The sequence below is a fragment of the Lissotriton helveticus genome, chromosome 12 (genome assembly GCF_964261635.1).
Source record: "Lissotriton helveticus chromosome 12, aLisHel1.1, whole genome shotgun sequence".
NCBI lineage: Eukaryota > Metazoa > Chordata > Amphibia > Caudata > Salamandridae > Lissotriton > Lissotriton helveticus.
The window spans coordinates 555,957,585-555,975,227 of NC_136073.1; the positions used below are offsets into that span (position 1 = coordinate 555,957,585).

Consider the following 17,643-nt stretch of genomic DNA (forward strand, 5'->3'; position numbering starts at 1 on the left):
ATAGCTGATAACTGGAACATTCTTCAGTCAGACAATATAATAGGACCTGAGCTTACTGAAAGACCCTTCGTCACGTACAGAAGGGGCCGTAACCTCAGAGACATCTTGGTCAAAGGTGACATCACAGACACCAAAAAACAACATATACAGGGCCTTAAAGGATTTTACCCTTGTGGATACTGTGTGGCGTGTAAATCAAGCTACATGGTACAAGAAGTTAGTATCCCGGGACAAAAAACAACACATAGAATCAAAAAATTCCTCACATGCAGCACAAGCTTTGTTGTTTATGTTCTTGTATGCCCATGTAACATGAGATATGTAGGCAGCACAACATGCATGGCCAAAAAACGCATACAAGAACATCTAAGGGCGATAACCAATGTTGATGCACGGTACCCAGTCGCAAGACATTTCCAGGAGTATCATCAATCTAAATCTTCCTTGCTAAGATACTTTGCTGTGGAACAAGTTAATGTAGGCAAAAGAGGGGGTAATCGCACTCTAGCACTCAGAAAGAAAGAATTCAAATGGATCATGGAGTTAGAAAGTAGGTTTCCCGATGGCCACAACCTCAATGAGGAACTTGCAACTCACCTCTATGAGGATTAATCCTATCTTGTAAAATGTGAAACAGCTGTACTGTAATGCTTCGGTAATGAATGTTTATAGCATTCTTGTATAATCTTTTAATGCATATTTTATCATTTTTTCCAGGAGAAAAGGAAGGGAGAAATCATTCTTTTCACATGCACTGCACATCTTCCCTACCCTTTTCTTCGGCTTAATAGGAAATCACTGCACTTGATTAAGATAAGAAATTCACTTTTCTTTCACTGTTTCTATATCGAACATTGTCCGGGTTTAAAATTGTGTTTAAATTCCTTTTTTGAATCATTTTGCAAGTATAGGTGTTTACAGAGTGTGGTCTAGTCAGAGAATGATTTATTTCCAACTATAATGTATGTTTACCACTTTATGTACAAAATACCGTAATAGGTTGTGTCATTAACCTTATAGGCACTAGTCCGAAGGTATATATATGTAAACAGAAACACAGAGAACCACGGTCCAAGATAGGCACTAGACCTTGATAAAATGGCTTGTCACCGTGCAAATACATATGAAATGTATCGATACCACAAGGTATCTAGCGTTTAAAAATTGCAAGTATACAAATCCTGTTTTAGGTGTCAAATTACATCTAATTACTATGAGTTGGGTTTTAAGTTCTTTTGCTGTTTTCTGTTACCAATACAACCTTAGAAACGAAGCATATCATGCTTTAAACTAGGCAATGTATTATGTAATACACTAGCTCAAAATGGCGGAAGTTTTGTATAATATGCACCAGTGTAATTCACACTATTGTACATCTTCTCTGTTCATGACCCCTGTGTTCACCTTTCAAAAAGCAAAAAAATGTGAAGTTGGGTAACGTGTGAGCAAGACACACTTTGGTGTCGAAACGCGTAACTTTTTTTGAGTTAATAAAGAACTTTGGGCATCTCTACTTCTGAGTGCGCGTAGTGCTTTTAGCACACTGGGACTAGCTATTGAAATTTCCGGCTCGGGTTCGCCGGATTACGCGCCACCCGACAATGGGAGCGGGACCCCGGAAGGACCCTTCTTGGTTGCAGCTTTGATATATATATATATATATATATATATACATATATACATATATATATATATATATATACATATATATATATAATTATTATTATTATTTATTTCCATTTCCTACTTGCTTTTGCCAGCCAGTAGGTAGTTATAGTCAGAACCTGGTTTCCATAGGAAAAGTGTTTTTTGACTTGCCTATAACTTTGGCACCATTAGACGGATCTTCACAAAATTTTACCAAAAAAGTGCACCGTTGAATGTAGTTGTTCATGGACAGTTTCGGGGTGATCCGTGAAGCGTGGAACAAGAAAAAGGGGTACAAATTAAATGGGTTTCCCATGCTAATTCCCATAGAGATTGTAGACATGACTACAGCTTGAACCATTGCAAGGAATTATACCAGATTTGGCAGAATAGTAGCTATTGGTCCAGAAAGCACCAATTTGGTATTTGGTGGAAATTCATTCAGTAGTTTTGTAGATATTAAAGAAAATCCAATTTTTAATATCTAGGTGAGCAAATAATTAGCAACTATTTCAGGACGAATCCTGAATGCGCTGGCGCCAACAGGGATGCTGTAATTGGTTGCCGCAACCTATGTAGAAAGTTGCAGCCGCCATTTTAAGTAAAGGGACATGGACCCCGGGGCTGAAACTGAAGATGAAAAGTAGCATAAGGGGACTGGATAGTATAGGGACCCTGACCCCATGGCTGCAATTTAGGGGAATTTCAGAGACCCCCTATGTGTAAAATATATTGAAAAATGGTTTCTTTTCCCAACGTTCGATATTCGTGAATTCATCACGCCGGTCAGCGCGCCCCTCGTGTAACATTCACAACAAGTTAACAAATATGCCCAAAACCACTCCCAGATTGGGCTTCTTTACTGAAGTGCAAGAAAGGGTTAAGAAATAGTGACCATTGAGAAGCGAGTTGAGAAAAGTAAAATATGAAAGGGACATTTTGATTTGCTACTTCCGACAGTATCTCTGAGTGTAAAGTCGAAAAGGTTGCCATTAATGGTTGCTTTGTATTATAGTATTATACCATTCTTATGCTTAATTTTTACATTTTCTCTGAGACTTCAGTCTGACTGACAACATAAAAAAAATACCTGATCAACCAACTTTACAGGTATGTGAATTGAAATGTAGTTTAAAAAATATATCTGATTGTAATTGTCACTGGATATATGCGGTTGGTAAAAATGTGCATGATATATACAAAAGTACGGTTAGAGTATGAGGGGATCGTTGAGGAGGTGGTTGAGTGTTTTTGTGGGTTTATGAATGGGTGTGTATTTGTATGTGTCTCTGTGGGTGTGTGAGGGAGTATGGGAGTGTCTGTCTGGTCTGAGAGTAGGTGTGAGAAGTCCTTCTATCATGTGCTGTTCTGGAACTGTAGAGTGAGCGTGTGTTGTTTTACTGCATAATCGAGCAGGCATTTAAAAACTCCTTGATTAGCTTTAACCTTCTGAATTATTATGTACTTGTTACCCTTTAAGTAGGGTGTAAGTAAGTCATAAAGCAAGGTGCTATGTGCTTACAGGGTAATACATGCACTTTAAAGTCTCAGTGGGTCACGTGTACTTTGAGACCCCTAAGCAGCGTTACATATGCAGTCTATCACCCATACCGCAAGTGATATACACATTTAGAAAAGCAGTTACTCACCTAGATTGTGCGAGAGAGACAGAAGCATGTAGATATTCAGTGACAGCACTTATATATGCAGCAGTAACAGACACTTGCATACACATGTTTAAAAGTTAAGTTTAAGTTTAGTTAGTCGCATGCACACTTCCAGATCCATGTGCCCAGCTAAACATCCAGTTTCCCACCCATACTGTAAAGCACATATGTATTTTTCAAAAACATACAGAAACTCACCCACCCAGTCAGAGACAGAGGCACTTACACATTCAGTCACATGCCCATACAGCACTTATGTATGCATCTGTAACAGAGTCAGTTGAGCACACAGTTATATACCCCAACGCTCACTAATCCAGCCAGTAACCAATCCATACAACCAGTTACATACACATATAGAGACACATAGAGATACTAAGGCGGCTACTCATATAGCCACATAGTCACTTTCTCATCCAGTGAAACACCCTGAGAGGGACTGGTATACTTATTTAGATATGTACTGAAGCAGTGCTACTCCTAATTCCCCATGCAGAAAAGTAGCCCTAAAAACGGGTCCATATTAAAATATCGATATTAAAAATATCCATGAAAAAAATATTGATGTGAAAATATTGATACAAATATTGATGTGAAAATATGGATAAAAATATTGACTTCCCATACATAAACAGGTAAGCACAAAAATATTGACATTAAAAAAATAGAAGTAAAAAATATTGACTTACATTTTTTTACATAACTTAAATCAAATTAATTAAATAATATTAATATTAACAAAATAAATTACATTTAATATATATTTTAACTAATTATAACTAATAAACTTAATTTAATAAATATAAACATAAAAAAGTGTACATATACAAATATTTACATTAATACATTTTATTAACTATATCTATATTTAATTTATAAACTTTTTAAATTATATAAAAAAATACACATATATAAATAATTTACAATTAAATAAAATATTTTATATTTAGTTAACACATTAAACTATTGAGAAAAAAAACATACATTTTAAAGCAAAATAAACACCATAGGAGTGGAAACATTGGATTGGGAGGGGGGTAAAAATTACTATTCCCACTCCAGTGAGTGTAACAGTAGGGAAAGCGTTGGATAGCGTAGGGGTAAAAATTACTATTCCCACTCCAGTGAGTGCAACAGTAGGGAAAGCGTTGAATAGCAGAGGGGTAAAAATTACTATTCCCACTCCAGTGAGTGCAACAGTAGGGAAAGTGTTGGATAGCGGAGGGGTAAAAATTACTATTCCCACTCCAGTGAGCGCACCAGTAGGGAAAGGCTGGATAGCGTAGGGATAAAAATTACTATTCCAAATCCACTGAGTGCAACAGTAGGGAAGGCATTGGACAGCGTAGGTGAAAAAATGACTATTCCCACTCCAGTGAGTGCAACAGTAGGGAAAGGACTGGAGAGCGGAGGGGTACAAATTACTATTCCCACTCCAGTGAGTGCAAAAGTAGGGAAAATGCTGGATAGCGTAGGGGTAAAAATTACTATTCCCACTCCAGTGAGTGCAACAGTATAAAAAGCGCTGGGTAGCGTAGGGGTAAAAATTGCTAATCCCACTCCAGTGAGTGCAAGAGTAGGGAAAGTGCTGGATACCAAAACAATAAAAATCAAGAACATCAACATTTTTATTAAATTTAATTTCCAATATTAACATAATTAATATATAAAATTAAACATATTATTAACAAAGATAATACAAAATCATTAATTACACATTAATTAACACTATGCTATCCAAAACACACACCTAAAATTAATTACACAATTACAATTAATAATTACTGATTACATAATGGAAATTAATTTATCAATATTTAATAAATAATCAATAAAAAATTAATTACTTACCACCCTACACATTATTTACACATATAAACACCACAACACACAGCTAAAATTTATTACACAATTACAATTAATAATTACTAATTAATTAATGGAAATAAATTTATAAATATTTAATAATTATTCAATAATAATTATTACTTACCACCCTTAAAACCATGTACACATAGAAACACCACAACACACACCTAAAATTAATTAAACAATTAACATAATTAATTATTAATTTAATAATTAAAATTATTTAACAACTAATTACTAAACTACTATTAATTAATCAATTAACACATAGATTATTCAATAAATGTAATATAACTAAATTACTTCCCACCCTATCCCCTTTAAACGCACAACCCGCTACGGAACTAAAAACACAAAATTAAACTTAAAATAAATTAATAACTACTAACATTTTAAAACATATAATAAAATGGCAAACAATTCTCATTAAAAACACTAAAACACATAAAATTATTAATAATTCTATATTTTTGTTAACTATATTTTTGTAAACGATATTTAATATGTCGATGTTTTTGAAATCAATATTACTTACCTCTCAGTCAATATTCTTGTCCACAATATTTCTGTTGTCGATATTTCTTCCCCATGATATTTTTGCAGCGATATTTATTTTCCTCGAAATTTAGACGTCGATATTCCTGCTCTGCACCCCTAAAAACATGTGTTGGGCCTGCTACTGCAGAGCCTGCGTGTGCAATTTTACTGCTTGGTCGAGTTGGCATTTAAAACTCCCTGCCAAGCTAAAACTTCCCTTCTACTACATAGGTCATACCTAAGGTAGGGTGCACAGAGGCCATAGAACAGGGTGCTATGTGCTTAAGAGGTAAGAAATATACGTTGAAGCTTTAGTTACACATGTGCACTTGTGCACTTCCAGATCCTTATACCCAGCTAAACATCCAGTCTCCCACCCATACTGCAACTCACATACGTATTTACAAAAGCAGTCACTCACCTTATCAGTTAGACAGAGGCACTTACACATTCAGTGATATGTTCATAGAGAAAGTTATGTATCCAGCAGTGATAAAGCCAATTGCACCCACAACTATAAACCCCAATTTATAACTGGGGTTGCTAATACATAAATATTTGTTTTGAAAAACGAATATAAATATACCATCATTCTGAAATTCTTTTAATAATTTAACCAAAAGTCAATATTACATTAATACTATCCAGTTTAATTTTAAAGTATTTCTTAATAGCATACATTTGGGAAACAACCTTAAAAGTTGCAGTAACGTCTTGCGTTGTAAAAACAGCGATGCAATGTCCCGTGATCTAAATGATCGCGTTGTAACATCATACATCTATACATTTCTATGTAAAAGCAAAAGCTAGTTATATTTTTAAAAATATATACATTTATACAGCAACTTTAATAAAAACATATTTATTTAAAAAACAAATATTAAAAAAATTTAATTGTAAAATAACCTACATAAATGACAAATGTATGTTAATTTAAATTGTACAAATACTTTAATAAATCTTTCAAATTGAAAAAAATAAATATGCCAAAAATAATTCTGGAAAATATAAAATAAAATATGAACACCGGCAAAACGTAAACAGGAAGGACTAGCGTACATACACAAGTCAAAATACAGTAATCACAGTGTCTGTTTTAAACATGGAGAGTTGATTCACTTTGTAGTAAATTACAGTATTAACGCATCCAGTGCCGACAAATGAACATAGTACAGGTCGTGTATAGTTAATATAACTTCAGCATTCTCATCATAATTGAAAATCATGTTCATGTATAATCAAAATAACTGTGGCCGCCATCTTGCTGTGTACCATCTCAAGATGTAGAATGACCTTGCATTTGGTATGCAATCCAATAAAATACAGAATGACATATATACCAATAACATATTGAAAATTCTGATTGAATGCATTCATGACCACAGAAATTGACGGGTCAATAGTGTAATGTCACACTTGACAAGGGTACAAAATATAACATGCCTGCGAACAGTGCAAGAAAATAATGCTCCAGTAGGCTAACAATAATGCAACTTGCTTGGGCTGTGCTGTATGAGAATAATACAGCAAAATCATCACAGTGTCACCTTAAAGGCCGCAAATACACATGGGGGTCGATTCCGATTCGGGAAACAAATCCGTACGACGATTCGTATTCGTAGCTGTTTCCGTACAAATCGTCCGAATCCGTCCGAATCGCGTAGTATGATCCGTTGCGATAAAACACGTCGAAATCATTGCGAACGTACGAAAATGAAGGGTAAATCCGTACGACATCGTCCCGCACAGTGAAGCGTATGATTCGTAATATTGCCGTACGACCCGCCAAGTACGATCCGGACCGGGGAATCAGTACGCGATTCATACGGTAAACGTCGCATATGAGCAATTAGTACAGAGGGCCACACTATCACATACGCACCGTAACCCTAAAATCAAGGGGTGTACGCACGGGGTGTACGCACCGTACACCTACGACCTTGGGGTGTGCGAACCGTACCCCTACGGTCCTTACACCTACGATCATGGGGGATAGGCACGGGGACATAAGTACCGTACCCTTGAAATCCAGGGGTGTACGCACCGTACCCCGACGCATCATACCCCTGCAGTCATGGGGTGTACGCACCGTACCCGGGGGCGTCCGTTTCATACACATTTCGAGGCGAAATCTGCTTTTACGGACGTTTTAAGCTCCCGTAGAAAAAGAGTCGTACGGAGTGTTGTCGATACGATTCGTACTTGCTGGGTCGGAAAATGCAGCTTCGATCCGTACGGACATCGCGCCCTGCTCGTTACGAATGCGATTCGTATGGATTAGTGAGTTGTACGGTCTTCGGTACAATTCGTACGGAGAACTGCTTTGGGTACACATCGTACTACATCGTACGTACGGGTACGGTTCTGCATACGATTCGTACGGGAAAAAAACCTCTGTACGGCTATTTGGAGGGCATTTTACCGAATCGGAATCGGCCCCATGGTGTTACAAATAAGTGTCTACGGCAATTAAAATATTACTATAATGTTCAAGTGAGCAGAATGTAACAATGAAAACAATATATCACTATGCAGAACTGCACTGCACACCCCCTGAGACCACAGTGGGCCATATAGGATTCATATAGCATCCCTGAACCAAAGACTCCCCAACTGGTTAATACAGCTTATGTGGGCAAATAACAGGACCACATCCACTTATCACATGACTGGTATCCTCCTAGTCCAAGTGCAAAGTCCCACGCATGGAACAGTGATAATGTGGCATAACAGGACAAAAGAAAGTAGTGCGAGCCTGCCCTGGAAGGTCTTAGCAACAGTGTGCATCGAGTTTTCATATCAACTATTGTCATGTCATAGCAGTAAATTACCAGATTTAGAATCTGGTGTAAATGACAGAGGCTTTCTAAAGAAGCTATGAACACATTTTAAAATAATTTCAATACACCAATAATCTCCTTTCTGTCTCTTGTGCATTTCATGATTTCTACTCATGCTGCACTACATCTTCACAGCACATTGACTTTAGGAAGTCTTCCAAGCTGGGGTCACTTGCCTAATTTATAGACAGGGCCCTAAACAATCATCTTATTTCTCATTAGCACACTTCTGAAGCACTTCCACAGTTATAAGCACCTTTGAATCCGTGAGCCTTCAACAAGGCTTCAAGGCAAAGGAGACATTCGTCACTCTCAACTAAAATATTCGAAGATATCATTGTGCTCTATGGCGCTTGGTCTTCAAGCCCAATTATGGACGGTTAAATCAAAGCTGATAACTTCCAATTATGTTGACTCTGGAAGTAGGGATCTTATATTTCAACAAGAACATCAAATTCAAACAAGTAAGGCAATTACTACACACCTGTCTTCGTCTTTATGTAGCACTGTCTCTGTGTTCCCAATGTAAACATCTGCTAATAACACTTGATGTGGCTGTAGAAATGAAAAACACATAGCACTGATTAAAATAATTCCCTTTCAAAGCATGTTAATTTTTTTTACATGTAGGTGTTTTGTGTTGCCTAGAAGTTGGCTTGTAGCCACTTTGTGGTGCTCATTAGCACAATACTGTTTCTCTGTCAGTGTACTTTCCAAGTGCATTGTATAGGTTCCATTCTGTGCAGGTGCATGTAATCCTGATTGATCAGGACAGATTGCTTGTCCCACTTTCCATCAATCAGGGGCCTATGCTTTTGTGGAAAAGCTAGTATGTTCTGGTGAAGTAATCTCAGGCGAGGTAGCCCCCTCAAAATTGGAGGTTTAAAGATCTGCTTTAATATGTATAAATATGAATGTACCTTATTGAAGGATGCATTATAGTTCCAATGATGCTGGTTAAAAAAAAGTGGTTTTGAAATACCAGTGAACTTAACTATGAGGTCCCTTAACATAGTTTTTCCTGTGAATACGTGAACATCTATATATGATGTTGAAATGTGTTAAAACCTAACGTTTATAAACCACAAAAAATGTAATTTGCTGGTTATAGTTCAATGAACTCATTATAACTTGCACTCCGCCATGCACTGCTTATGTTCTCACATATTACATCACTCATGATTTCTTAAATGGCATCACTGATGACATCTCAGATGACATCATTGATGACATCACTGATTGTATCATCCAAGCTACAGCTACTGCTCCTCAAATTACTTTATAAACCCCTAGATCATTTTCAAAAACAAATTAGGTAGCAAAGGACCCACAAACATATACAGTTTAGACTGATTATATGTACGTGTGCATGTGTTAAGTAGAAATAGTTTAGTGCTGGAAACAAGTCATATTTACTATAGTAAACGTTATATGTCGCACAGCAGTATTTCATTTAAACAAGGTAGAGACTGAGCACAATTAGTGTGAGAAGATGTATGTTACAAATGGGTTGCAGTATAAATCAAAGTTCTGTTGCCAAAATATGGAAGAAAAGCTAAAACTTGTCCTTAAAATATATTATTCACCTGTGGATTTCACTGTACATGCTGACTTTAAAGAGTTCTCACATAGTCTATGGACAATTTTTAAATAAACTGTAAATGTATAAAGGTGCAGATATTTTTTCCCAGTGGTTCAGTGAAAATTATGAAACGTTATGAATTGTTGAAGAATATATAATGTATGGGTGACTCATTTGCAAAATGTTCAAGTCGCAGTATGACTGGTTATCCTAATGGTAAATGCCATTCTGTTTGTTTCAGGAATATAAGTAAGGTATTTTTGCAAACAGAGGGTTGTGCATAGGACCTGGTTGTGCATGCCTTACCAGTGGACAGGCATAGATGTGAAGTAGTTGAATTAATATTTTATGTCAGATTAGGTACGTATTGGTAAAGAAAATAACAATCAAACACCCTTTTGAACAATATTCAAGGTTTAATACATTGCTGATTGCATTAAATGTCTACAGAGACAATAGCGGGGCAATTCATACAGGTAATTTACACTTGTGAGTAATTTATAGTGCACATTTACTCTTACATAAATTACTAATTACAATAATGCCTACAGAGACATCATGTTTCCTATGCACCTGAATACCAGTTAAAAGAGTATAATAGCTATTAAATCAGGGGATTTTACAGATATGTTTCATGTTCTGCATGCTGTAAAAGGTTAGACCTTTTAGGTCTAAAGACGTTATAGGAAATTGTGTCTAGAAGTACCTCACTGAATCCTTGGAGGAAGGAGTAGTGCCGGAGGTATGGAAGCAGGCAGTGGTAACGCCCCTACTCAAGAAACCCTCGCTGGATCCAACAAATCCAGCTCACTTTAGGCCTATATCTCTCCTGCCCTACCCTATAAAAATTTTGGAAAAGGCTGTCAGCAAGTCTTTGTCGAGTTATCTGAAGATAACCACTTATTGGACAAGGATCAGTTTGGGTTCCGCCCAGGCCATGGGACGGAAACTGCATTGGCAACCGTGCTGGATACTCTGCGAATGCGAGCCGACAATGGTAACTCATCAGTGTTAGTGTTATTGGACATGTCGGCAGCATTCGACACGGTAAGCCACGCAGTATTGTTAGGCAGACTGGAGAGACTGGGTGTGAAAGGCAAAGCTCTGAAATGGTTACAATCCTATCTGTCAGATAGACAACAGATAGTGACCATGACTCCGTATGCCTCCCCCAAGTCCCTGGTTCATCACGGAGTGCCACAGGGGTCGGCAATTAGCCCTATCCTTTTTAATATATATTTGCGGCCCTTGATTCCCATTATAAAATCCTATGGGATCGACCTGATCAATTATGCCTACGACACCCAATTGGTGTTTTCCCTGGAAGGGAAGCATGCGGTGTCTATGGACACTTTTCAGGAATGCATGCGTCTGGTCTCCGGCTGGCTCAATGCAAACTCTCTGCAATTTAGCGAGGGGAAAACGGAGGTAGTCTACTGCTCGACTGCCAAAATGAATCAGCAATTACCGTGCGAGCTAAGGTTTTCACCGGGGACCGATCTTCTGGTCCCAGTTAAAACAGTGCATAACCTGGGGGTACTGATTGATGAAAATCTTCAAATGGTATCGTAAACCAATAAAACAATCAGCGTATGTTTTGCCCTGTTAAAAGCACTTAGACAGATCCTTCCTCTCCTACCCAATGAGGCTAGACCCTTGGTGGTGAGGAGCATGATCTTGTGCAGACTGGATTATTGTAATTCCCTATATTTAGGTGCCCCATTATACATCCTGTAGGGGCTGCAAAGAGTCCAGTCTTTAGCAGCAAAGCTGGAACATAACAGACTGCGCAATTCCTCTACCACAATGGCTTTGAGAGATCTTCACTGGTTGCCGATAAGGGACAGAGTCACCTTTAAATCACTGTGCATTGTATACAGAGCGCTGCACAGTATGGGCCCCTATCAATGCAGGAAATATTTACCTGGTATAAGCCCACCAGGCTCCTTCGCTCGTCGAGTGTGAGTCTGGCAACAACTACCAGATTCAAGAAATCCAGAATGGGAGGTAGGGCTTTCAGTACAGTAGCATCCCGTCTGTGGAATGAGCTACCTCAGAACATCAGGCAAGCCAACTCTCTGATGTGCTTCAGAAAGAGTCTAAAGACCTGGCTATTCGCTAAAATCTGAGACTCCTGTGCCCCCATACTCAGCCCCGCTCTCTGCCGTTTCCATCTGATTAGGTTTTCTAAAGCGCCAGGATACCCGTAGGGTGACAGTCTGCGCTATATAAGTGTAATATACAATACAATACAATACAATACCGTTCAGTATAAAAAGTGAATAGCAAACTGTTACATTCAGTGGATGATGTGATGATGCCATTTGAGATATGAGCAGTGATGCCCTCAATGATGTTAATTAAAAAGTCATGAGTGATATAATATGTGGGGTCATAAGCAGTGCATGGCAGGGCAGCAAATTGTAGTTAATTCACTAAACTCTAACAGGCAAATTGAAGTGGTTTGTAAACATTAGTTTTTAACCCATTTCAACACCTAACTATAACAACACCTTCAGGAAGACTCTCAAGATGTGGCTCTTTGGCTGAACATATCTGCTAACCCTCCGCCTCCAACCCCTATCCCCCAGTGCCCTGAGACCCTCACAGCTGAGTAGTGCGCTTACAATTCCCTGATTGATTGATCACTTTAACGTTTGGTCTTTTCAGTGAATTTCTGGGGGATTTTTTTAAGAAAGGGAACATTATTGTACCATACCTAACTATAATGTCTCTTTAAAGAAGTTTGTTTTTCCATTACATTTCTTGTTTTGTTTTTTAAATCATTTTCAGACAACACCCCAAGTGACAGTCGGTGGTAGGCCCAGGCCCACCCCATGTGGCTAACCAAACCACAGCAGCCAGCCCTCTGTGGTCAGCTTGCTGCATTGGACCCTTCCCCTGTTGCCTGTTCTCCTTCTGCATGCTGCTGCTGTCTCCCTCCTGCAATCTGTGATCCAATGCAGTGCCTCTGCCCATGCCAGCCTGCCCTCGGTGGTAAGGCTGCTGCTCCTGCCCCCCTATCGACACCCCTCTGTTCACCATCTGCATGCCCTTGAGCCCTCCCATCTTCCCTTTACAGTCAGCTTGCTGCCCATGCAATTCTGGCTTGCCCTATGTAGTTAACTACCTGCCCGGCCCCCTGTCACCCTCCCTTCCATTCTCCATGTGCTTACCTCTGCCCCACTCCCTCGTGCCCTCTGTGGTCTGTTGCACTGCTACTGTTCATTCTTGCCTGCTATACATGGTCACTTTACTGTTACTGCGCCCTCATCCCTGCACTCTGTTGTCAGTGTGCGTGCTCTTGCACTCTCTCCTGCCCTCTGCGGTTATTGTGCTGCCACTGCCCTGCGACCTGCTCATTCTCATTTTAGCTTACAAGAGCACTAAGCATAATTTCTATGAAAAAAGAGCCCCCTCATTCTGTTCAATTTTAAAGGAAATGCTTTAGGTTTTACAGCTTTAAATCCATCAAGATGGACTCAGGTATGCCACACGACTACCATAAATACAGAATGTTAGAGCTCTAATTGTTCATTAGTACGCTATGGGAGGCTGCAATAGACCACTGGAGAATCAACTGACAGGCTGCTGCTCTTGAAAATACATGTTTTCCTCAAAATGAACTTTATTCTCAAATGGGTGAGGGAGATAGTGAGAATTTAAGAAAATATGCTTTCATTGTAGCTTCTGGAGCACCTTCAATACCCTCTATGAGAAAGCCATGAGCGAAAACATGTTTTCTCAAATATTCAAATAAGGATCATCAAATGCCACTAGAGGATCGCATTTTTCTCTGGGTAAAATCGCCTTTGAACAAACCACAATTCCTAAAATGAGTATGCGGCCACCAACAAATTAGTTATATTGAGAATGAACTCTGTTATCCCCCTTTATATGTTCTTCTTTATGTAGCCCTCAAAACCTGCCATTTACTTCAATGCATTTGAATGTCAACCATGACCTCGAATCCTGCAATGGCTGCCACAACATGTCTCCCATGTTGAGGCCAGCCAATGAAGGGAAGGTCCCATTGAGACCCCCACTCCCGCCCTCTTCATGCCCTGGCCCTTTATATATTTTCTTAAATACATTTTCAAGATGCAGTAACCATGTGCCTGAGTACTGTAATAGCTGCCACACCATTTTGTTCAGGTTACGGCTAGTCAATGAGGATTGACTGTTCCCCTTTAAAGTGGACAATTAGAGCATATCTGGACACCAAGGGCCTGATTCACAAAGGTAAACTTAAACATGTGTGTGATTTTACAATTGTTTCCTATACACAAAGGCATTTAACTAGTAGTACATTTATGACTGCACAGTCTCTGCACATAAAAAGATAGGACTCTTTTTGGAGGGAGACCAGAACTTTAGAGGTAATCAGAATTTTCATTATCTGATGCTTACAAGATGATCCCAGTGTAGGGGCAAGAGCAACTGCAAAGTTTACATGCGCAGCACAGACAACGGAACCCTATTGATAAGCAAAGGCCAAGATTCTTTCCAGTGGAGAAAGCACTAGGAGTCAAGAGCTGCCTATAAGTGTTGCAATTACTTGAAAACCTCTGGAAAGGGCTCTAGTGGGAGTCTTTTGTTCAGTATGCTGAACCCTAGGTAATAGATTGCTAATGTCTGGATCAGAGACCGAGCTTGAATCTAAACAGGGGGGTCTAACAAGAACCACTGAAGCTAAAAGTCTACAGCCATAGCGTAGACTAAAGGCCCGATTTAGAGTTTGTTCGACAGGGTACTCTGGCACAAGCCTGTCTGCCAAAATGATGACATTCCGCCCACTCTATTTAGAGTCGAGTGGACCATCATGCTTCTGACAAGGACCCATGCTGGCTCTGCTACAGAAACTTTACATCAACAGCCATGGTAGTTGGAATATGTACAGTAGACTACCTGCCCAAATTAGAGATGATGGTCTAGTTTACTTTTTTGTCTTTAGGATCACCTGGAAAATTCTGGCAGTCCCACAGCGAGAAAAGGAACAATTAAACTCTTGCTCTGACAGAAACCTGCCAGGGTACCAGGGTAATACATTTTTTCTTCAAAGAAGCAAACACTTTGGGAGTTTAAAAAAACAAACAAAAGTTTGTTGAACGGCTACGAGGAACATGGTGGCTACTCAGCAAATATTCAATGCATTCAGGGACACAGAGAGCTCTGCAAGGCAGGCAGAGATCTCTAAATATGGCAGGCAGTAGTAGTGTAGGACAGCACAGGTTATTACCTATGCTCCACTGATGGATATGGGCCTTAAATCAGATCCTAATTTTCAATTCACTTTTAGAGCAAGCTTTAGGAAAAAGGGCAACATCTTAATCTGGTAATTTTGACCTCCTGTTGTTCATCTCATGTATTTCTGACAATCTTCTCAGGAGATACATGAAAGCAGGACTCCAACAGAAAGATTGTACTTTATTCATCACAACCCTCCAGCAGCACCAGGATCTAATTGTGAAGGTATCTGGTGAGATACACTACATAGCATTTCATAAAGAACATGGCCTGTGACGGCCATTCCATTTAAAGCGACATTACCACAACCTCTCTGTTTCCATAAAGGAAATACACATAGCTATGGAAACATACCAAAACCAGAATAAATCTAATCAAATATATACTAAAAGGAATAAACACGAAATAGCAGATAATACCTTTCAGAAGTGTAAAGGTCTAAATAACTCTAGGATTAACAGTACATAATAAAATTATCCTGTATAAATTATTCTTGGCTTTCTACGCACTTTCTACACACTCTTTTTTTGGTGGGAATCTTTTATTAATTTTTTGCTCAATCGACCATTCGTAGTAACAGTTACATTAATTTGCACAACATTAACACCACAAGGGAAACACTGAGGGCTCCAAGAAGGATACATGGTCACCAATATTATACATTGCAGCACAACAAACATACAACAATAGCTTTGGACCATCCGCAGGGCAACTTCCTTAGGCAGTTCAGGGTCCCACCGTCTCATAACTGTACTTCACAAGGTGCTGATCCGCCACTATACATCCTCCTCTAAATTTACACCATGGTGACAATATTTTCTCCCACTTTTTGGCACACCCTCGTATTGAGCTCTTATGGCACACAGGCATCTCCATTTGTCTTCCATGCATTTATCCACTCCCTTCTGACCTCATACCTCGATGCCTGCGGCGACGCACAACTATTAGCTACAGGGAAGCAGCTCTTGTGTTGTCTACCTGCTTCTATACTTGCTTTTAATTGTATATCCATTTTAATCTGTGTGGGCATCTGTGCTTTTTGCTACGCTTCAGAAGAGCATTTTTTCTTTACACAATGGCTATCCAGTCTTCCACGGCTTCGACTGTTGCAAGGAGAAATCCCTTGAATAATTCTGCTACACTTCCTGCTGGCGTCCGGTTAGCGGTCTTGTTGCTCATTCCCGTCGGGCTATTTAGCTCGATGCCTGCAGCAACACGCTGTGTGCGCGCTGACGGCACACCAAAGGCAAGCCGGTCTGCGCCCGACTGTGCCCAATTGTCGCCAGAAGCCAGAACTAACGCATTAGGTCTTTGCCTAAACATGCAAAACAGCTCTGGGATTTTCTCTTTTCAAAACACCCGGATCTAGGCTTTTTTACAGAAACCTGGCTGACACCTGCCTCATCTCCCGCCATTACGTTGGCCCTCCCTCCTAATTATTCTATGTTCAGGCTAGACAGGCACCTCAGAATGGTTGGAGGTATTGCAGTAATTTTTAAAAACACAATAAAGTTGTCAGTTATTACAGCTGACTTTGTAACTTGGGCAGAAATTTGTTTATTTAGATTGGAACTTTCACCAAAAGTGCACTGGAGAGGTGTATTAGTTTACTGTCCACCGGGGTCTAAAAATTATTTTAGTTAACACCTAATTGAATATACGTGCTGGCGGCAAAAAATTTCTCTTGATGGGTGATTTTAATTATCATGCAGAAGATCTCGGTAATGAGGCGGTGAGCCAGTTCATCACTGATTTGGCCACTCTCAGACTTCTTCAAAGAGTGAGCGGGCCCACCCATGCCGCAGGACACACATTAGATTTGGTTTTTACGAGTTTCATCTCTCTGGTATGTGAACAGTCTCAACCTTTACTCTGGACTGATCACTCCTTGATCAGTTTTAGGATTCCTATCACCACAGAAACGCAGGTAGCACCCAGAGTAGACAAAATCTCAGGCTACCCTGGCGTAAAATTGCACCGGAGTCCTTTGAAAAAGTATTCAATCATTCTGCCTCGGCAGGCATCCTAGACGTCGATCTAGCACTTTCAGAATATCATATTGCGCTACACAGGGCCTTTAGCAACCTCATCCTGTTCCAAAGAAACCACAACTCCACGTGTGACGCATTTGCCCCATGATATACGTCAGCTCTTAGAACGGAGAAATCGTGTTGTAAAAAGTTGGAAAGACCGTGGCGGTGTTCAAAAAATATCCGCAATAGGTAGCTGTACGGAACAGCACTTACATGTTACC

The 17,643-nt window shown here is 39.4% G+C and overlaps 1 protein-coding gene across 3 annotated transcripts in view; it reads right to left on the minus strand.

Moving 5' to 3' along the window:
• Window positions 1-17,643, minus strand: part of LOC144798761 (uncharacterized) — a 1,691,129-nt gene that overhangs the window by 69,960 nt on the left and 1,603,526 nt on the right. For all 3 annotated transcript variants that reach the window (XM_078669781.1, XM_078669783.1, XM_078669782.1), the window contains one exon: window positions 9,045-9,115. In XM_078669781.1, the coding sequence (XP_078525907.1) occupies window positions 9,045-9,115 (71 nt within the window). The remainder of the gene's footprint in view (window positions 1-9,044; window positions 9,116-17,643) is intronic.